This window comes from Siniperca chuatsi, linkage group LG6, assembly GCF_020085105.1.
Source record: "Siniperca chuatsi isolate FFG_IHB_CAS linkage group LG6, ASM2008510v1, whole genome shotgun sequence".
Taxonomy (NCBI): Eukaryota; Metazoa; Chordata; class Actinopteri; order Centrarchiformes; family Sinipercidae; genus Siniperca; species Siniperca chuatsi.
The window spans coordinates 15,915,951-15,938,288 of record NC_058047.1 but is presented as its reverse complement, the minus strand read 5'-3'; the positions used below and the strand labels follow the sequence as shown (position 1 = coordinate 15,938,288).

General features: G+C 40.9%; 1 protein-coding gene across 11 annotated transcripts in view; it reads right to left on the bottom strand.

Moving 5' to 3' along the window:
* The window catches only part of obscna (obscurin, cytoskeletal calmodulin and titin-interacting RhoGEF a), a 44,687-nt gene that overhangs the window by 939 nt on the left and 21,410 nt on the right, over nt 1-22,338 (bottom strand). For 6 of the 11 annotated variants that reach the window (XM_044199793.1, XM_044199802.1, XM_044199796.1 and 3 more), the window contains 41 exons: nt 22,043-22,309; nt 19,627-21,912; nt 19,464-19,536; nt 19,262-19,356; nt 19,035-19,147; nt 18,620-18,820; nt 18,360-18,442; nt 17,867-18,040; nt 17,378-17,537; nt 17,146-17,247; nt 16,738-16,902; nt 15,325-15,483; nt 14,944-15,121; nt 14,519-14,632; nt 14,153-14,320; nt 13,391-13,493; nt 13,167-13,296; nt 12,956-13,061; nt 10,936-11,044; nt 10,571-10,704; nt 10,378-10,490; nt 9,859-10,027; nt 9,540-9,627; nt 8,560-8,760; nt 8,189-8,249; nt 8,022-8,099; nt 7,756-7,928; nt 7,473-7,499; nt 7,194-7,346; nt 6,649-6,718; nt 6,481-6,558; nt 4,580-6,320; nt 4,173-4,301; nt 3,939-4,061; nt 3,046-3,213; nt 2,722-2,827; nt 2,036-2,275; nt 1,050-1,273; nt 929-943; nt 624-720; nt 20-169 (listed from right to left, as the gene is read on the bottom strand). In XM_044199793.1, coding sequence (XP_044055728.1) covers nt 20-169; nt 624-720; nt 929-943; nt 1,050-1,273; nt 2,036-2,275; nt 2,722-2,827; nt 3,046-3,213; nt 3,939-4,061; nt 4,173-4,301; nt 4,580-6,320; nt 6,481-6,558; nt 6,649-6,718; nt 7,194-7,346; nt 7,473-7,499; nt 7,756-7,928; nt 8,022-8,099; nt 8,189-8,249; nt 8,560-8,760; nt 9,540-9,627; nt 9,859-10,027; nt 10,378-10,490; nt 10,571-10,704; nt 10,936-11,044; nt 12,956-13,061; nt 13,167-13,296; nt 13,391-13,493; nt 14,153-14,320; nt 14,519-14,632; nt 14,944-15,121; nt 15,325-15,483; nt 16,738-16,902; nt 17,146-17,247; nt 17,378-17,537; nt 17,867-18,040; nt 18,360-18,442; nt 18,620-18,820; nt 19,035-19,147; nt 19,262-19,356; nt 19,464-19,536; nt 19,627-21,912; nt 22,043-22,309 — 9,124 coding nt within the window. The remainder of the gene's footprint in view (nt 1-19; nt 170-623; nt 721-928; nt 944-1,049; nt 1,274-2,035; nt 2,276-2,721; nt 2,828-3,045; nt 3,214-3,938; nt 4,062-4,172; nt 4,302-4,579; nt 6,321-6,480; nt 6,559-6,648; nt 6,719-7,193; nt 7,347-7,472; nt 7,500-7,755; nt 7,929-8,021; nt 8,100-8,188; nt 8,250-8,559; nt 8,761-9,539; nt 9,628-9,858; nt 10,028-10,377; nt 10,491-10,570; nt 10,705-10,935; nt 11,045-12,955; nt 13,062-13,166; nt 13,297-13,390; nt 13,494-14,152; nt 14,321-14,518; nt 14,633-14,943; nt 15,122-15,324; nt 15,484-16,737; nt 16,903-17,145; nt 17,248-17,377; nt 17,538-17,866; nt 18,041-18,359; nt 18,443-18,619; nt 18,821-19,034; nt 19,148-19,261; nt 19,357-19,463; nt 19,537-19,626; nt 21,913-22,042; nt 22,310-22,338) is intronic. The other 5 variants (XM_044199798.1, XM_044199803.1, XM_044199797.1 and 2 more) reach the window with 4 other exon arrangements.

Sequence of the window (22,338 nt, the reverse complement as noted above, 5' to 3'; positions counted from 1 at the left end):
TTTTAAGAGCGACACTCACCAGGATTTGTTATTCAGGCTGCTCTTCATGAAGTTTAAGGCTCCCTCTGACAGACCAGGATAACAGCGTCCAAATTGGATCTTCCCTTTCTTGATGTTTCTGTCTTGCTCCCAGCTGAGCTCTGCATGAAACGGGCTGTCGGCACTCAACCTAGTGAAGACAAAAAAAGTTACAATATACAAAAATACAGTATATATTACTAAATTAGTTCATTATTCTGCATCTCAGAACTACAGAAGATTCAGTCAGTAGCATTGTTAACATTTCATGATCCAAGGACTTCAACTACTTGTAACTTGCGTGGACTGAACTAATCAGCCTACATAAATAAACCGTATATAATAAAAAAGAATATTATCTAAAGAAAGAAAACTTGGATGATTCAATCTTAAGAATTGTTAATTTGTCAACCAGTGATACCTGATATCCTTTAGAAAATTGTTAGACTTTTTCTGACTTTGTGATAACTAGCCACATTTATTAAATTACAAATATATAATTTGTAAATTGTTAAGTAGTAAGATATAATCCAACAAACATGGTTGAATATTTTCTTAAAACAGAAAAGTATATGCAACTATTCCATCAGTATCTCTACACTTACATGATGAACGACAGAACTCCAATAGCCCAAACGTCAGTTTCAGGCCCGACACCCTGACCTTCCAGGATTTCCGGAGCTTTAGGAAGGACAATATAAACTGACAAAACAGACAGACACAGGACATTCATCTTAAAGAGTTGTGCTGCTACTGGCAATGCCACATTCACTCAAAGTAATGGATAAAAAAATTATAAGAAAATGGACTTGGGTTTGTTAGGCTATGGTAGCAAGGATCAGCTGAGGTGGATGAAGTTAGGCTGAATTATTTCCATCCAGCAATCTGTCCTCCCTTAAAGAATGTGTACCTTTGCTGCAGCAGTCTGTTGAAGGCCATGACAGTCAAAGGTTTAGTGCATTAGAAGAGTCTGCAACAGTCAAGCATCTTTTAGTTTGCCTTTAGAAATTAAACAACAAATACACCAGTACCTTTGCTCTCCGACAGGCCCTGGATGTGCTCGATGTTGAGAGGCTGCCCGGGTATGAAGGACTGAGCCGAGCCCAAGTCAACTATCTTCAGGTGGTTACAATCATCCACCAGCATGTTGTCAGACTTCAGGTCCAGGTGGATGATTCGACGGCTGTGAAGGTAGTCGACTGCACTCAGAATTTGAACCAGCAGCTCTGCGACATGAGTCTCAGCATACAGATCTCTGAGAGGGCACAAACACCGAAAGACAGGTTTGTTAAGCTTCACCACAGTATGTGAGGGATTGCCACAAATGGCTACAGGTTTCACAAAAAATAACCTTTTTGACATAGGTCTGAAACAGGATATAGATAATAATAAAAACAGATATTACATTGATTAGTGAGTAAATGTCAATTTGGCTCATCTCGGTCATCTGACGTTTAGTTTGATTTGTGTAGATTATCTCAAAATCACTCAAAAATTCTGTTTAAATAACATCAAAATAGTCCATTAGATGTCATTAAATCATTCTCTGTAACACAAGCATGGCAGCGAGGTTGAGAGATAGCCAAATTTGGCCTGTTGGCCCTAATTAGAGCAGCATTTCTCATAGGAAATCTGTTGCTTATTCAATCAATCTCTTGATGTAAATTTTGACCTGATGTTGGCACTAGACCAGAGGACTGGGACTCAGAACAGTCATTAGGAAATCATCCTCCTAAACCCATAAATATCTAGACCAAATTTTATGAAAAGATGGCCAGCTGTCTTGCTCTAGAAGAACAAAGTGTTCGAGACAAACCCAACCATCTACCTACTCACGTTGACATCCAGTAGCGCGGCAAAAAAGATGACATGCATAACACAGTAAGGATTACGAGGATAGAATAAAACATTATTCTTTAAATATCTCTGCATTTTTTTCCAAAATGTATACTTGATATTGACATCTGTGTTTAAATCCATAAACAAACAATTTGGTCCTTCCTATGACCTTCTTTACCTTGCTGCCAGACTGTAGAGCAGCTCCTTGCCGGGACAGAGCTCTTCTACTAACACCAGGTAGCAAGAGGTGATGTAGGCAGTGTGCAGCTGTACCAGGTGGGGGTGATGAAGCCTCTTCAGCAGCTGGTATTCCCTCAGCACCAACTGTCTCTGCTCTGCCTGGTAAGGGGTGATTTTGGCAGCAAATACTTGGCTGGTCTCAACATCCCTGCACAGGGTTATTACGCTGAAACGACCCCTGAGAGAGGAGAAAACAAAAGATGAAGAGGTACCGTAATGTATGGCGAGTTGGTGTCTAAGAGAAAGTGGGAGGAACAAGATAAGACTATCCTTTTCCTAAAGCATGCCGGAACTGGTTCCAGTCCCCTGTGGATAAGCAGGTAAAGAATGGATCATGGTCTACCTGCTACTGAAGTGTTGAATAATAAAAAAAACTTGAATTTCTTTATTTATAAAAAAGGGGAAAAAGATTAAAAATACTGAATATCAGCGCAAAATATCAGGATCAGTTCTGAAATATTAGAATCTGTGACATACTTGAGAAACCTGAAAAACATCATTTGCAAACAAACAGTAAGTAAATATTACAATAAATAAAAAAAATAATTTTTATTTGGATCATTATGAATAAAAGAGAAGTTACAGATTTTCTAAAAAAATGCAGCTTCTACTTAAAAATCCTACCTGTTGATCTCGGAGAGGAAACTGTAGTTCTTGTGTGTTGTCTGTTGTTCTGACTCAATGACCTTTGACCCCAGTGACTCAGTCTGGATGAGAGGAATGTGAGTCTCTATACAACAGAGTAAATACAGGTGAAAACACTATAACTCTCTGTGTAGTAGCTGTTTGTGCAATACGCAGTTCATGCTTATATCATTGCTGTAAACCATTGAGGCAAATTTTTGCTATATTTACAAAGCCTGGTCCCAGATAAAAAAACTGAAAAAATGAGATCACACATGTGCAATAGCAAACATGCAACATTATGTTTGAGAATATTTTTCTTGCCTTCAGGATGAGTAGCCATAACAACAGGTGCTGAAGCATCACTGAAAGCTCCTGCTCCTGTCTTGGTGATGCAGCCCATCCTGAACACATAAGAAGCTCCTCTGGGTAAGTCCTTCACCACATAGCAGCTATCTGTCACCTCCTCCGACAGGACCGTCCATTCCCCACCTGAGGAGGCACATGACACGTGAGTTTTACTGTGAAATCTACACTTACTGCACATTTTAATGCTCTTGCTGTGGATTCCAGCAATAGTGACATTAGTGCTATTGTAAAATAGGAAATAAAAGTATTGTTGAGGTCAATTTGAAAGTAAAAACAAGCTTACAGCCTTGACTTAAGACTTACTGGAAACTAGACAGTATCAATTGGCAAGATGCAAACTCTGTTTTTGTCTTCTAATATATTGTGTCAGGAAAAGAGTAATATTAATCACTGTGTGTTGCAAGCACACTAGTCTAGTCTTGGAAGACTAAAGAAAATAGTCATACTATTGGACTTTAACTGACTGTCAACTCCACAAATTGAAATAAACTAAAATGGTGTTTTAAAAATATCTAGTGCTTCCTTCCAAGCACTGTATACTGCACAGGAATGATGAGATATATTCTGGTATTTCTAAGTGCGGAAAGACAATGTACATTAAATTCAGTATTTACTGACGTGTGTTAAAATGCTTGAATTTTTAAAACTGCAAAAGGTCTAAATTTAAGGAAAGTAATTTTCATCATGGAACATTTTGACTATGTATGCAAATAGATTGCATTTTATATTTCAGTAATGGGGAACTTTCAAATGTGTCTAACATAAACACCTAATTTGGTTCATACATTTGGTTCAACACAAACCACCAATTTAATTTCTGTGCTGTTGTATCATCTCTGAGAACCCACCATCTGTACAGTACTGCACACAGTAGGTGACAGGGTCACTAGACTGGACTGGTCTCCAAACCAGCAGGACTCCACCTCCATCCAACTGGAGCACATCAGCTTTGTTGGGACGGACTGGCAGATCTGGAAATTATGGAGTAGAACAAACACACACAACCAGGTTTATAGCAAAATGATCACAGCAGGATTTCGGACTGGAAATAAATAATCCACACACTGTAGCTTGTTCACTACCTTTTGTCTTTTTGAATGCAGGTATTTTAAAAGAAGGCAAGAGTTTGGAGGTCCTCTTTTTTGGTCTCTCAAGACCAGTGCTATGCTGCCTTTCAGGTCGGATGGGAGCTGATCCTTTTACTATTGGCCCTATTACAAAAGACAAATACCAAAAGTAAAAAAAAAACATCAGATAAATGATGGATAAAATAAAATGAAATGAAAGATGGATACAGACGAATGATGAAAGATGAAGACAAATGTACAGTGTAGATGTACAATATAAAATAACAGACTAAAGATGGCTCAGGTAAATTTAAATAAAGAAATAATGCCCTTATCCGATGTCTACATAATGTATTTTAATTGCTTAACATAATTTTCTGTTTAATGATCAAATAGAATTAGCATAATTTGCAATAGCTCACCTCCTTTACTCACATCCTCCTTACTAGAAGATCTGGAAAACAGCTTGGTCAGGCTGGAGGCTGAAGCTCTCATTTTCTTCCTCAGAGACATGGTGGGAGTATCTGGCTTCATGATCTCTCCTAGTGTGGGTCCTAACTCTTTGTCCTCCAGCTGGGAGTATGAATGGCCGGTCCAGGACTGCCTGCGGAAGATCTTTAGCAGTCCAAGCTTGGGTGACTTTCCTGTAGGTGGCCGGGCTTCGAGGGCTGGAGCGGATGCATGCCTCTGGAGGTCATGGCCCTCCTTCTTGTCCCTGGCCCTGGGAGGCCTATCTGGAGCCTGGAGAGAAGAGAGGCTGGGACTGGGGATCGCCATTAGTGGGGTACCCGGCTGACCTCTGCTGTTTGTAGATAAGTTGGGGTTGGAGCGGGTGCGGTTACGCGGCGGTGCCTGGGGAAACAAGCTTCTGGGTTTAACTTCTTGGAATGAGCATGGGGATGGTGAAATCAGAGGCTCCCCCTGATCAAACCCTTCACTCTCTCCTGATCTGTATCTTCCTCTGAGGTGACCATAACTCAGCTCCTCACAGGAGCCAAGTCTACTTGACGACTCTGAGCCATGCTCCAAAATAGACGACTCAGCCAAAGACCCCTGGGAGCCAGCAAAGGTGTCGCCCTCTGTCTGCTCCTGATCCAGCCTGGGGCTCATTCTGTCTCCAGCAAGGAGGCTTGAGGGAACAGATGATCCACCCAGCATGTTAGTTCCTTGTGTTGGAGCGACAGAGCCTCTTCTTCTTGTGGGTCGCCGAGGGCTCGGGATGGCCAACAAGTTTCTCCCTGCCACTTCATCATCTGTGAAATCTTCCTTCAGACTTTGAGAGCCTTCTTCTTCACCTAACCTGACTGTGTGCTTGGGCGAGCTGGGAGATCGTCTGGAATACTCATCAAGAGACCTGCTCCTCCTGTGAGGGGGTATGTTGGTGTGGGCGAGGCCAACACCACTGTCAAAGGAACAGGACTTCTGCATTGTGGGCTGGATAGATGCTCGTCTCTGGCCACGAGTGGTCTCTGTCTCATCCTCCACATATTCAATAAGAGGCTCGTTGAGACGTCCTGAAAAACTTCTCCGGAGTGGTTTGCGGCCTCTCTCCTGCTTTTTGGTCTGGAATTTGTCCCGTAATGTCATGTGTCTGGCAGACATGGGTGAAAGCTGATGAGAGGTGCTGTAGAAAGTGCTTCGGATGACGCTGCCACGAGGGATTCGACCTCCGTCACTCCCTGAACCCTCATCCCCATCAGATAGGTAAAGAGATGGACTACTGTCTTTGCTGAACCTACGCTCCCTCTGAGGTGTCTGTTGGCACGACACATCTGATGACGCAACTGACTGCTTGCTCATACTCCGCTCTAGTACACTCCTCCTTTCTACTATCTCCCCATCCTCTTCCTCCCCTAATGTCACTTCCTCTTCCTCCTCTGCACCTAGTTGGAGTTTGGCAAAAGGCTCGCGGATCTGCGCTCTCTCTGTTAAAGGATCATAGTCCTCCTCTGTTTCTTCCTCCTCCTCAGTCGGGCTGCAGTGCTGGAAAAAGTCCCAAGAGTCAGCTTCATCATACTCAGACGAGGAGCCACTACTCAGAGAGGTGCTGCTGTGTTCCTGGGGCTCGCGGGGCACTGTCACTGCAGTGTCTCTGAGAGGAGCATCCAGCAGCTCAGGGATGGGCCTCAATGTGAGAACTGACCCAATGCAAGTCAAAGAACGCTGGAAGGATAGATGGGAAATGTATTGCTGAAGACAATATGTTTTCTTTTAAGGAAATTATATGATCTACTATGAATTCAACTCATGTAATCATGTTTAACTTCAAGATTATCAAGGTTGTGGTTTTAATGAATGATACAGTCAAAGAGAGGGAACTCACCTGCCATTTCCTTTTTGAGATGAAGACTTTCAAACTCTTTGTGTTGATTTCATCAGTATCTTCTCCTGCATGTTCATCCTGAACGCAGTTTCAAAGATTTGTGCATTTAGATGTGTGCCTAAGTTACAGTGGTATGTTTTTAAATATAGTAAAGCTTGATTAAAACACCTTTTGGTCTGTATTTCCTCTCACCTGGAACCATTCGTGGCTCAAGCACTCAAAGGCAGATGGTCGCTTCCTAGGTAGAGGAAACTTGGTCAGATGTGTGCTGTGTTGCACCTGAAACCACACCTAACACTGTTGTCAGGGTGTACTGACAATAGGGTGAAATATTTGTATATCAACACTGAATCTAATGTCTGTAATGTGAAAGGGATGCTATTACAGCCACAAAGAATAATCAGCCTAGTTAATGTAGTTTTATGCAGCTTTCAGCCACTTTTCAATTCATGTTTTTTTTAGCCCTATGAGATCTCACTTTTGTGTAAATTCAGCTTTAACAGGAATACATACAATTTTGTTTTGTTTTTTGGGTTATGTCTGACTTGTGGAATCAGAAATGGCATTGATGCAAAGAGACTCCTTCATGGTCATTTGTCACATGAAATTCGACATTTGCACAAAGTTTAGAAAATATCTTTGATGACTTTTTTAATTATGTGTGTGACTGGATTGATGTGGCAATGTAATCAATAATAAAACAGGCTCCCTACTCTGGATCTGGCTGAAGGAGCATGTGGAGAAAGTTCTGGGCCTCAGGGCTCCTGTACGTGACATCAGGTTCGTCCCAGTTCAGGGTCCCCTCTCCCACCCTCAGCAGTGTAGCACGGTCCGTCTCACCCACAAAAGGACATCGGCACACCAGACTGTCAATGTAAAGATAAAGCGTGATGTAAATAGTAACTCAGGAGTCAGAGTCATATGCACATCTTTTTTTATAAACTGTATATTGAAGATTTTGAGAATATTATCAAAAGTGCAGTGATACATACCATATATAGGATATAACACCTACAGACCTGACAGAGAATAAGAGGTATTAATGTAATGTTGTCTTATTTTGCTCTGTAAACAATTGTAGACGGTTTATTGCAAATCATTTTTAGCCTTTATTTAAATCTAATTGTAATACTAGAGAGGCAGGTCTACAGCATCTGGAATTTCATCAGAAAGAAATGTATTGTACATTGTACAAATTTACAAAAATATACAAAAGGTATTTGCAAATACTATCAGATGCAAGTCTCAGTTAGCAAGAATAATAGTTAAACTCACCAAATATCAGCAGCCACAGTTACTGGTTCTTGATGAACAATCTCAGGGGCTACGAACTCTGGTGTACCAATCATGCTGTATTGGTGTCTGGATGTGTCCATTTCTTGGCAGAAGCCAAAGTCACAGATCTTGATCTCATCTCTGGGCGGATACACCATTAGGATATTATCAGGCTGAAGGGAGTAAAAATAAAAAAAGAGTTAAGATCTGTATAATAAATAATGACACAGTCAATAATGCAATGTTGACTGGACCGGATATCTCACTTTAATGTCCAGATGCAAAATGTTCATGCTGTGAATGTGACCAACTCCTTCAAGGATTTGCTGGATGTATGACTGAACCTGAAATAAAGTGCAGAGTATTAGTCAAGAGTCATACATAATATTTGCAAGAAAAATATATTTTGTAGAGAATAAATGTAAGCTTGAACCTCTTTCTCTGAGACTGATCCTTTCAGTAATAAATGGTCCAGAAGTCCATGTGAACAGCAGCTAGAAATGATGTTAAAGAACTCTTAACTGAATACAAACCTACAACAAACTAAACCCACTGTGAGGAAAAAGGAGTGATCATATTGTAACATTTAAAGGTCCGGTATGTAGGATTTAGTGGCATCTAGTGTTGAAATTGCAGATGGCAACCATTTGAATACGGCTCGGATCATCCTTCCGTTTTAAGTGTGTAGGAGAAACTACAGTGGCCGCGAAACTCACATGTGAACATACTTATGAATATTATATTCCATTTCTGCCAATAGCTCCTCCTAAATGTTACATACTGGACCTTTAACAGGAAGGATACATTTCTGTGATCAGCACCAGAGTCCGTCTGGTGCAAAAGAAGTCCAGCAGACAGGCCACTCTGGGGTGAGCCAGACGGGATAGCAAGTCCCTCTCCTGGAAGGCCCTGGTCCGAGTGCTGCTCCGCAGAGGCAAAAACTTGGCAGCAAACACTTCACCTGTCCTTCTGTGCACTACACGCTTTACTACCCCGAAGGTTCCCCTAAAACATAGAGAGTTTATGTTTGTCACATCAAATCTTAATGGGGCTCATGAGCAGGTTGGACTATATCCAGTCGGTGATTTGTTAATTTTTAACAGGGGGGAAGGCCCAATGGGAGCACCCCCCTGCCCCCACACCAACCAACACACACACACCCATAAACACCTTCCAAAGGACATGCAGGACGCCTTAACCATAGTCATGTCTCCCCTAAAATATTTTGTTACAGAATTGGCTTGGTCTGGGGCTGTATTTTCAGCAGCACAGACGCTACTGACTGATCATAGAAATATTATAGGAATACTACAGGCAGCAGTGTGTCTCCATGATCCTCTCGCTCTCCCGCGACTACACGTTACTACTTGTCCCTTTGATCACGAAGGTGACACAACTCTATAGAGTATATAGGCTACAATAAGTATAAAATTGAGTATTTATAGTATACAGTTTAGAGAATATTATAGCTCTAAGACGAAACTGATAGAAGGGCGGGACTGAGAGAAAAAGGCACAATTACAAATCTGTCTGCTACTTTAGCACCACGGACAGCACCATGGATTAATCAATACACAGCACAATTAGGCTACTGATATTTTAGATCCACGGTCGGGGCCATAGATTCTAACTGTACAAACCTCAGTCAGATAAAGGATCAATGAGTCAGGCAGACTAGACTAGCATATTCAACTAAACAACCCCTCTGCCCCTGCACTCTCTCTGCTACTACATTCCACCTGAAATCGTTTACTGACTACATCAGTATAAAGTGCAGGTTTCACCTTCCAATTTCCTCATGGACATCATACACAGAGAATAACTTCCTTCTCTTCCCCAGCTCCACCTCTCTCTCCTGACGCTCCAGTGGACCTGCAGAGAAAACAAAACCTGTGAATAAAACAGGTCCACCACTTGGACCGACATCCACCACCAATCACAATATATTCCTTTCCTTCCTTACAACAATATCATTTTGTGACATGCTTTATGCCTAAGCTACATTGACCAGCCTTTGGTAAGGTTTTGCAGTTAGATCTGATTAATTAATCTGTGTCTATAGAACTAAAATAATGATGCATAGCAGCATTGTTGTTGTCTCACCTTCCTCCACTGTCAGCTGAGCTTGGCATGAGGTATGGCCAGAGTCATTGTAGGCGAAGCAGGTGTATATGCCACTGTCCTCACCCTCAGAGCACACTATGGTCACTGAGCAGCGGGCACCATGCTGTACTATCTCCACATTCTCATTAGCTGCAAGCACCTCTCCATCCTCCGATCACAGAAGAAATAGTAAAGTTTTAATAGGGACAGCTACCAGGTCTATAAATGGTTAGAGTTTTGTCTTGAGACCCTTTAAAACAATGTAATGCCCTCCTGTGACCTCTGTGACCTATCAAGAGTGGAGGTTTAACACTAAAATTCTCATAGGAGGCAGTCTGACTGTAAACTACTTAGTATTTCCCAATGAAAAAATAAACTAGAGAGATGTACTTTTTATCTGTGACATTTATGGTATCCATTTTTAAATTGTATGTACAAAAGTAACTTGTATGGTAAGAATATGATATTCTTTCCCTTCTAACCCTTCAGGTAGGAATCACTGATCTACAGTGTTCCTACCTTGTACCACTGTATCTTAGGAGTAGGTCTTCCTGTGATGATGGCAGTAAATGTAGCTGGTTGGCCAGGCTCTACACACAGGTCCTCAGCAGGTACCTGGATAGAGGGAGGAGCTGAACAGGAGATCAGATCAGTTAGTAATCCCACAAAGTTAGAGAGTAGTCATACTCTTATGTTTAAGAGACAAGAATACCATCTGTAATTTCCTGCATTGACTCTGAGATGTAGATTTCTTCCTCTTCATCCTCTAGGTAACACGCAGGCTGCTGTACCACCTGATCCATGGATGTCGAGGCAGGAATAGCCTCTTCAGTACTACATTCAGCTCTGGAGACAAAGATAAGATAAAAGGATTTAATCTACTCACAAAGCTACTTCATGGATTGTAAGATTTACATTTTTACTCTTTAACCACCCAGTTCTAGTATCACAATTGTGAAACTAACTATTAAATTGAGACTTTTAACAACCACAGCCAAGATTTACCAGGTTGAGGCTGATGCCTATTTAGGAAGGAAGGAAGGTCAACACAACAGTGTTGGTGGTACTTAAACTTACTGTTCAGGGTGTCCAGGAGGGAAGAGCATCTTAGCAATAGAGGTGGGGCTGAAATCAGTCTGTAACCATTTCTTCACAAAAGCAGTGGACCAGCCCTCTGAGTCTGCATCTATGAAAACCAAAATGGCACTCAGCAGGAATCTGGGTGTCAGACACTTAAAATAAGAATATATTTTTAATATATTTTGAGGAATTGTCATGTTGCCTTGACTGTACTGTATGTATACTAAATCATTGGAAAAGGAAAAGTGAAAAAGTACATTACCTTACATACCGGGAGCAGTAATAATGCATTTCTTACCTCGGTACTTGAGGGTTTATCCCCACTAACCCAACACATCAACAGGACATGGGCGCATGCCCACTCCTGCATGGGGGTTAAGGGGACACCTGCCCAGCACATGACCATCTTGTGTTCGTAGGAGTGAAGAGTTAGCTGGGCATGCGTTGGCAAGAGGAGAAAGGGTAATGTCGAGTGGTTACATGTTATCATGATAATAATGACTTACATGGAACGGTCCATGTGAGGAACCTCCTGCTTTAGGACTAGTAGAGGGAAGATGGAAAAACATGTAGGTTATGGACAATGGAAGGGCAAACATTGTGAACTGGTGTCAAAAATCTAGAAAACAAAATATATGTGTGAGACAACTTTATAGTCCTTATAAAGAATATCGTATGTCAAACCTACAGAAGGTTTTCATCAGCATCTAATAATTCTACAAAATTTGGCTGAATTCTATTCTCTATTTTACTTTTATTGCTGACATTGCTGGCCTTATGTGATAGTAACAGTGGTAAATTAATAGATACTAGCACAGTTGGAAAATCACTACCTGCAATCTACTTGCAATCTCTGTATTTAAATTACTGCTGTTAGTTTATGGCACCTCAACGTTTGGCTGACGTTTGGATCCTAATGTCAGTCTAATGGAGGAATATGATCCAACCCATGACGTCTGTGGAAAGTGGAAACATGATGAAAAACACAAAAACATACCATACAATAAACATATCGATGTCTTTTCATGGGCGAGGATGCTGGGAAGTGCACTATGATGTCTAGGTTGAATGGTAGCCACTAGATCCCGCTGGGTTATGGCAATAGAAGATTGTTAGAAATAGTTATAGTTAAGTATCAAGTTTGAGTTTTTTTTTTTTCCTCAGTTGACTGTGACTGCCATGTGACCTTAACAACTCTCTCAAGTGAACGTGCTTCGGACTCTAGTCAGACGAACAGATGAAGTCAGTGGTGAAACATATTCAAGACCAAAGAGCAACGGTTAAAGTACCACTGGTATTAGGTCAGAGATGGTTATGTTTAGGTTTGGGTCATTGTAGCAGTCTGGGAGGGAATCTAGCCACTGATATTGGCATTCAGCAGACACAGTGTGCAGTATGAATTAGTCATCACATGCTTCCTTTTAAGTTAAGCAACCTAGACAATCACTTAACTCAAATGGCAATATTAGAAATGGAAAAATGAAAAGAGGAAAAAACATGTGTAGGGGTGCTGTTAGGTCATGCACACCACCATATAATAAATTAATCCACATTTGCTGTACTGTGCAGATAGAAACTGCTCATTCTTTCTGTTTCATCTTTTTTGCATTCATGCATAGACTGCAGTCCATGCCATAATCCCTGGGAGATCTAGTGACAACTGGTATAGTAGTTGGAACTTATGATGATGGTAAAAGGAAAATGTGAGTAAAATCTCTAATCTAAAAATGGCCTCAACTGGATAGGATGGATGAATGGTAGTGGTTGAAAGTGGAAATTGATGTAAATTGTTGCAGTTTGTTGGAAAGTGAAGAGATGTCATATGAAGTGATGCAAAAAAAGGTGACAGGATCAGAAGTGAGGTGAACTGAAGTGAAACTGGACAATGGCATGTGCTTCATCCCTTCTCAAACACAGCTGAACTAGTGAAAGTGTGGAGCATCCACATGAAAACCCTGTCCTGGGTTTCCATCCAGTGTATATATAAGGATATTTATCTTCATATAGGCTGTCCTACCTTTAGGAGGTAAGTCCTGTGGTTGGTCTTTCTCGAGGTCAATCGGCGGTACATAAGCGTTGCACAGCCCTGCCTTGCACTTGACGCAGCCAAACTCATTCCAAAGCTAAACAAAACAAAACATTTGACGTATTGTGTCTTAAAGGAAGCTATCTGATATGATTCTGACTATCCTGATACATTGTAGACTTTATGGATCTGGGTTTTATACCTCACACTCATACTGTCCAATATCTGCCTCTGTTGCACTGATGACCGTTAGGCACAAGATCCCACTCCGAGCATCATTCAGGATGAGGTATTTTTGCTGGTCTGTCAACTCTCTGCCATCTTTGAACCACCTGCAAAATCCAAAGATGGATGTGTTTGACACACACAATGACCAAAATATCATATAGCAACTTCTGTGGTTACATTTGCTCTGTGTTGCAATACCTGATTCGTGGTAAAGGAGTAGTAAGTGTGGAGCAGGTAAACTGTGTATCCTCTCCTTCTATCAGACAAGCACTTTCCAACCGACACACAAATCTGGGTGGAGCTGGAGAGAAGAAGAAAGACATTAATGTGTCATCTGTGGCCCTATGATCAGAAATAGACCAATAGTGGCATTTATAGTAAGAGCAATTAGTAGTATAGTAATATTAGTAGGATCAGTAGTTATAGCAGTAATAATAGTAGTAGATGTAGTAGTACTAGTAGATCTAATAGAAGTAGCAGTCACAATAGTAAATGTAATAGCAGGTATTATAGTGGTAGCAATAGTAGTAGTGATTGAAGTAACTGGAGTGGGGATATTGATAGCAGCATTATCACTAGTAGGTAGAAGTAATATTAGTATTAGAAACCACAGTAGCAGGAGTAGTAGTTATAATAACAACAATAGTAGTAAGTGTGTAAGCTGTAATCACAGTGGTACAATTAGTAGTAAAAGTTTAGTAATAGTATTTGCAGAAGTAGTAGCACTTGCATTGGCAATAGTAATTGTACAGTTGTAACTGTAATCATGGTAGTAGTAGTAGTATTAGTAGTAGTAGTAGTAGTATTAATAGTAGTAGCACTATAGCATAGTAGTAGTAATATTATAGCTGTCCTGTGCTCCTCTGTGACAGTGCATGTATGCACAACATTCGCCTACAGACAGACACGGCTCTGGAGTAACACAACACTCAAGTGGTTTAGATGCACCCATGGACTCACCCTGCACCAAAATCTTAGCCAGAGTACCAGCACGGCCCATGGAGCTGTTAGCATAGCAAGCATACTGTCCAGAGTCTTCTGCAGTGAGGCAGTCCAGAATGACACTGCAGGTGCCTGACCGGTCTGCTGTGATGATGTGACGGGGGTCATCCTCTAAAGGAAGGCCATCTAAGAGATGGACATCAGAGTTTTACTGTGAAACCATCATTGTAACCAAACCACACAATGCATGTATGAAAATATGGTGTTGTTCAGGAAATCAGCCTTGGATCAATTAAGGTGAAACAATACAGTGGGTAATAACTGCTTCTTGTAACACCTTGTAACACTATGGTACAATACATATTTTAATAAGATATTTCTGACCTTTGAGCCAGCTGACCACTGGTTTTGGCGATCCTGTGACCTTACAGGTCAGTTTGATTGTCTGTCCTATCTTTGTTGTGCAGTCAGACAACAGTGACTCAAACACTGGTGGGCCTGTTGATAAACAAAATACAGAAATCACTCACCAAGCATTTAATGAAAATGTTAGCCATATCAATTCCATAAAAAAGGTTTGACCCTCAACAACTGTGAGAAACACACAAGACAAAACACTAAGAGACTAAACCTTTAGTCCACCTGACACAACGAGAGGGTTCAGAGTATCAGAAGCCAATGTAATCATTTAGCTGCCATTGAAATTTTAAGAATAGAATAGAAGAATAGATAGGAAAAGATTTGATAGTCTTAAGATTCATTGTCAAATGCCACCTGGAATTTACTTCCCTTTCCAAAGAAACACTTACTGTTAGTGGGCAGGCTGGAACGTTGCTGTAGCTCCTTCAGGTCCTTGAGCCAGGAGAGTTTAACCAGGGAGGAGCGGCCCTGCAGTGTGTACCTCCGCAATGAGCCCCTGTGCTCATGCCACAACCCCCAAGACTTTTCATCTCCACCCACAGTCTCCTTTATTTCCACATCATTCAGCTAGGTAGGTTGCAAAAGTGAGAATGAGAAAGACGAGTGAGTGGGGAGATGAGGTCAGGAGTTGGAAAAAGCTATGAGAGTACACTGAAAGTACAGGAATTGTCATCACATGTAGCTAAATGTGTCATTTAACGGTTTATTTTTTGTATCGCTTCACCTACTGTAGGAAAGTAGAATAAGTGAGAAAGCAGGAGAACAGATACCTTCATTTTGTTCTTGAAGGTGTAGGTGTCACTGTTCATACTGGTGTCTCTTTTCAATTTACACAGTACAATACATTCCTTGAAGAGAAAGACTTGTCTCTGATGCCCTCTAGAGGTCGTCTTAATTTCTGGAGATTCCTCCCACACTGCGAAGACTCCCTGAAGGGAAGACCAGGCAAGTGAGGACCATGCAGTATGATGACCAAGTGTGACTGGATGTCTTTTTATCAGAGTGCATGTTTAAGGCTGAGATATACTATTTAGGCAGTATTGTGGAACAAAGATATTAGTTGAAATAGTGCTGCAACTTGGTAATAGAAAAGAGGGTCTTACACACTGTTAGAAAAACAATATATTTTATTTTTCTGGCAAACTTGGCAAAATTAAAACTGACTCATTTCAGCTCAAGTGAATACAGTACCCTGAGAGGCAAGTGAGAACAAATTTTTTTTTCTTCTTTCTAAATTTTCTTAGTCTAATCTAAATTGTTTTCTCTTCTGTGTTTATGACTTAATAACAGGTGAAATAAAGGTTTTGCCAGGATAATATTTCTAAGTTCCTTAAAAAAAAAATTCATCTGTGAAACAGGTGGGAAAAAAAGTTTCGATAGATGAAAACATTTTTTTTTTTTGGTCAGGATCATTTTTCAGTGTTTGTTGTTGTAACACACTCATTTTGGCCACAAGAGGATGAAGTGCAGCACTACCGCATGTTCTAAACAGGACTGAAAGCTTTCATGTTTTCTTCCAGGTGAGGTGAGGTTAATTTCTCTATGCACTCTAAACACAAGGTACATATATTGTGTGTTAGCAAGTTATGTTACATTGCTCTCATGTCCTTCTTTTGGCTAGAAATGTTTTTTATTCGGCACTTCACCTTGAAGAAAACATGAACACTTTTAGTCCTATTTAGAACATGGGGGTAGTGCTACACTTCAGCCTCTTGTGGCCGAAATGAGTATTACAACAACAAACTTGAAAAATTGCAATCCTGGCAAAAAAATTGTTTTTACCTGCCAAAACTTTCCTCCCCACCTGTTTTACAGATGAAAAAGAACTGTTAAGGAAGAATTTTCACATGTTCTTAAGTCATAAACACAGGAGAGAAAACTATTTAGATCAGACTTAGAAAATGGATCACCAGAAAAAAAAATTCTCACTTGCCTCTCAGGGGCTTCAGTGAGTGAAACTTCACACTCTGACAAAAAAAAGAAAAAGAAACAATCTTTATATCAGCTTTTTCTCACTGCATTTCACTAGCTGTGACAAAAACTGATATGAGCTATATTACAAAGGCATTATTTGTTTTTGCTAAAACTTCCTAATAACCCCCTAATGGTGTTCAGGTTTTTATGTTCATATTAGACCCAGTGCCTACCCTTGATATACAAACGTGTCAGTCATCTGTAGTTACCTGTCGCACAGGCTCGCCCAGGGCGGTTAGAGGAGCTGGGTAGTTCTCGATGAGGGACACCTGGTGCAGGTTGTCAGACCTCCAAGGTAGACAGGACACTATGGAGAAGGCATCCTCCAAAAGACAGCAGCTCTGGCCACTTTTGGCTTTGTTCTTGATTAACTCCTGCCAATAAAAATTTTACTTAAATCCCAGGCATTCAGCTGACACAGTTTCAAAGAGAAACTACAATGTGTGCAACAGCAAAACAAGCTTATATGCTTAGTGTTGAGTTGAAATAATTATCCAAGATGCAAATATTCCAAATTCTCTACAATATTCCTGTGTGATCGAGAAAACAAGCAAAAAATATACTATTTGGTCTATGGATAATATATATCAGGCAATACCATAAAACTGTATGCTGACCTTCAGTAAAGCATGGTAGGTTTGAATCCTCTCCACTGGTCGCTGGAGGAAGGTAAGGACATCCATGACAGGAACCTCAGGCTTACCAGCTTCTGTTAACTCCTGAAGTGTAATGAGCAACATATTAAAGAAATAAGGAAATCAGTGTCATAATGTTGCTATTCGGCAACTTAGTTTCCATAATGTCCATGTTAAATGTTTATTTTTAAATCCAAACAGATTTTGTGAATACTTTGAAATACTGTTGCAGAGCCTTGTCGGTGACGCAGGCCTCTGCTTGTGCTTGTCCCACCATGTAGTGGAGATACTTCTCAAAGTCCTCACTGTGCTTGATCAGATGCATGGCCACATCGTCGTCTGTGGCACATTCTCTCAGACCGGGAAGGAAGGACCTGAGAAAACAGGTTAGACATCATACAGACAGCTGGCCACACAAATCTCTATATGAGCATACATACAATATTATGTCTCTTCTTAAAACAAAATTAAAAAGAGGCACAAAATGTGAAAGGGAGAAAAAGTACAGTGCAGACCTCTATGGATTGAGTATGGATGCAAACAGTTAACTTTTGACAATTGAATGATGATTTTTTTGGTAACATATTGATAATTATGTATTATTTATTTGCATGTTGTATAAACACATTTAAATGAGCATTATATTAGTTGTGTACAATACAGTATAAGTACAATGCATTTATTGTGTGCATGTGTGTATTACCTCTCATGCAGAAACACAATGTCTTTGATATTCCTGAAAACGATCTCTTTCTGGTTGAGGATGTTAATGGGGATGTGGCAGCTGGAGTCCAAATAATTTAGCTGGTGAGAGGTGAACATCTTCATCTCCTTTACAAACTCCTCCTCTCCATCAATCAGGCCTTGGATCAGTTGGCTAAAGATAAAGGGAATTAAATGCAGATTGGAAGTGATGCAGCAGTATTTGTTTTTACTGTCCACATCTGAGATTTGTTATTAGGACAAATAAATTCTCCATCATCACAAAAGCCAAGTTATCAAGATGCTGCAAGGAATAAGAGCAAGAAACAACGAAATAGTAGAAATAATAATAGACATACATACAATTTTACAATAAATATAATTATCCAAATACATGCATCCAATAACAATAAATATAACTCCAAATAATAGTGCCCAGTGACATTCCTCACAGTTTATTTAATCTGTCAGTATATAATTGCAGACTGACGGACCTCAGAGCTCTCCTGTACTCTTCTCCTGTAGACCCAATTCCATCAAGATCCTCTTGAGGTGCTCTCAATTGCGGGAAGATCTCCTTTTCAAAAGACCGTCATGTATTTATTATTAAAAAACTTTTAATTTCTCATTACTTGATGGACTTAATGTCTCTGTTGACAGCACAACATTGCAAACTTACAGTATATGATTCATGTTTAAGATTATAACATGTTTACTGAGTAATGGAGTTGACATCTGGTTCTATACATCCTACCTTCCTCTTCTTCTCCAGGTAGGCTGGACACACCCATCCCTGCCGAGCAGGGTTGGTTTTGGTGGGTTTGGTCCTCACGAGCCATTTGTCAGGATGAACAGAAACCAGGACCTCTACAAACTGGCCCTCCTTCAGAACAAAACTGTCCTTATTTCCGTTGTTGGGACTGCAATCAGCTCGAGCCACATACATTTCGAATGTCTGAGGTGAAAAAAGTAATAATAATAACATAATTTAATTAACAATCAACAATTTATTAATCATAATTAATTTACAATCAAATGGGCAATATTACTTTTTCAAATTGTTAATCTGAAAATTAAATCACAGTTTTTACATTACTGTTTACAGAGCACAACATAAGTCCATAAATACAGTACGTACATCCAAGATAGAACAAAATATGAAAAAGTACCTCTCGTCTATCCTCTTCCCCTTCTGACTCTGATCCAGAGACGGTACTAGTTAAGGGTGTGTGTGCACGGTGGTGCTTAGGAGATGGTGTCCTCAGTCTACCTTCACGAGCCCCTACAAATTAGAGTGGAAGATAGCTATGATATACCTGATAGGAAACTTAATAAGAACGAGTGGAGAGGTGATAAACAATTAAAAACAGCAAATAAAGAAATCAACATTGCTGACCTTTGACCTTCAGTAGTTTCTTAGGAGGCTGTGGAGGAGCTATTTGTTCTTCATTATCTCTTGGAGGCACTTGGTCCACTGCTTCCGTCCCTTCCCTGTAACAGTATTCATAAATATAACCTTTATGAGCACAATATTAATATTGCTAAAAGATTAGCAATAAAATTCAGATAACAAAACTAATCTCTCTTTGCCCTCTGACCTCGGTACAGCTGGGGTAGTCTCAACAGATTCCATTATATCTGGAGCTGTATCATAATCAGAGGGACTCGACACTGTCGAAGGCAGAAAATTAATTAGTTAATATATGTATATAAAATCCCTATTTTTTGTGATTACAGTTAGAGAATAAAAGTGTAACTCACTGGAGCTGGCAGCAATGAGTGAGGATCCTCTCCTCTCTTGCAGGCTCATCTGAGTATTCTGCTGCTCCGTCAGGTTGTAGGCCTCCCACAGAGAGACACTTACACTTTCTACATAGTTCGCAGCAGCTGTAGCTGAAGTGGATATCTGGGTTTGAGTCCGAGGCAGATTTTGAGTTTGTGTTTTGGCCTGGGCCTCAGGCTTTGGTGGGGCAAGTTGCAGAGGAGTTATGGCTGCAAGGGGTGGGTGTACAGGCTTCTGGACTATCGGAGCGAGCTTCTGAGGTTGTACTACTGTTATGTTTCCATTGTAGGAGGTCACACCAAACTTATTCACCACCTCACATGTATAGATTCCACTGTCATTGGTGGTCAGGTTTTTGATCACCAGTGTGCATGCACCATTCTCTGTAGTCTCAATACGGCACCGCTGGTCATTAGTGATTTGTTGGCCGTTTTTCAGCCAGCGCACTGTGCTGGGTTTTCCTTCTACAATACACACTAGAGTCACTGTACCATGAAGATCTGCACTCTGGTTCTTAAACACCTCTTTAAAGACAGGTCGCATGTCTTTGCGGGTTTTGTATCCTTTAAAGGCAGCCTGGATCTTGACTGCAGCCTCTTGCATTTGTGGTTCATCCTCAATGCTGATGTCGATCTCTGGTGTAGCATCCTTTGGCGGTTGTGCCTTTTGCAGTACATCAATTGCAGGAAGAGTAGAGGGTTGGGTTGAACACTCAACAAAAGAGCCTGGTGGCTGGACATGGCTGTGGGTCGCTGGTATCTCAGTCAAAGCCTCAGAGAAAGTTTCGTCTTCCGAAATGTAGAGGAGAGGAATATCTTCTGTCATCTTTATTGTTTGCTGTTCTTCCTCCCTTCTCATTGGCTCGACTTCCAGTTTCATTTCCTGGTCTACTCCAGGGTCTTTTCTCATGGGTTTTACTGGTTGTTTGATCGGTTGTCTGGTGTTTGCATCCTTCTCTGCAGCTTTCACAGGTTGCTTACTTTTCTTAACTATCTCAGTGTCTGCTGTTACTGATTGTTTCCTCTCAAATCTTGGTTTCTCTTCAACCTCTTTTTTCAAAGACCCTAATGACTGTTTAATTGGCTGATAATCCATTGTTTTCACCATATCTCTTGTCATCTGTTGATCATCCTGATCTGTCTCTGTGTCCCTTGAATATTGTTTTTCCATTCCCCCCTTTGCTTTGCTTTTTATCCTCACAGGTGGTTTTGGAGGGACAAATTCAGCCTCTTTTTCTAAAGTCTTTTCTGGATGTTCTACTGACTGTTTGTCTACTACTAGTTTCAGTGGCCTTTTCTCTTTTTCTGCCTCTGTGGACACTTGTTGTTTCACATGGTCTCTCTGTTTATGGTCTTCTTCAGAATCATTTACTGTAGGCTTTACTGATTGGACAATGATCTCCTCAGTTTCCTTTGGAACATATTTAAGTGGTCCCTTCCCCCCCGTTACCTTTCCTTTAGATCTTACTGGTGGTTTCAAAGGTTCCTTCTCTGTTTTGTCTACTTCACCCTTCTTTACTGTAGACTTCTCCTCTCGATCCTTTATTGTGTCTTTCCCAATGAACTTTTCTAGCTCGTTTTCATTCTCACTGTTCTTCCACAGGACTGTTCCTGGATGGTTTACCTTTCTCTGAACTTCACTTGTTTTCTCTGGAGGCTTTCCTGGTTGTTTTGACCTTTGTTCAATTTCCTTTTCCTTTTCCAGACATATTAATGGCTGTTTCTTTTGTTCAAACAAAGTGTCTCCGAGAACCTTGTCTAGCTGACTCGCGTGGTCAACCTTGACTAATTTCTCTAAATTCCGTCCTGGTGGTCTCGTCTCCATGAAAACTTCTTTCTCCATATCCAAAGGCCTTGCTGGCTCTTGCACCTCCCTGCCAAACCCGTCGTCCTTCTCCAGTAGTCTCCTTCTCTTATCAACTTTCTTGTACACCTCACTGTCTTTCTCCTTATGCCTCTCCAATTGTGTTACCTCCTGTGCAACAGAGTCTGTCTCCATAGACCTGGCAGGTGGGATGCCCTTTTGATCTTCATTATTCTCCCTCAGCATAGACTGTTTTAGGTCAAACACTGAATCCACATCTTTTTCTGAATCTGAAATAGATGCTTTCCTATAAGCTCTCCTTTTGGGCTCTGGAGGAACAGGTTTGGCCTCTGGCAGGCCAGACCTCCCGTTCTCTGGAGTAGAAGTTGATATGGAAACAGTGCCCTTTGCCCGAGGCAGTATTGTGGGAAGCTCTAACGTTGGTGGAGTCGGTTGCAGTACTACAGAAGAGAATGAAACATATTTTGATGAAAATTGATTTTTGCATGGTGGAAGTTGGACAGAAAAAGAACATGAGTAAACTCATCTTGTTCTTGTAACTTTGCCAATTAGGTATCAAGATGCACAAACCTTTTACTGATACAGTTGCAGTGGTCTCCGCACTTCCTGCTTGACATGTGTAGCTTCCACTGTCCTCAGGTTTGAGATCCTTGATGTGGAGCTGGAGGCGGGAGTCATCCTGCTTCATCTCATACTTCCTGCTGGCTCTCAGTGGCAGCTTGTTCTTCTTCCATTGTACTGACACCCCAGGCTTGGACAGCTCACAGTTCAAGGAGGCTGTAGCTCCCTCTTCAGCCTCCACACTTTCTAAATCTTTGTTGAAACATGGAGTGAGCTCTAGGTAGGTGGGACAGAGCAGACCAAAT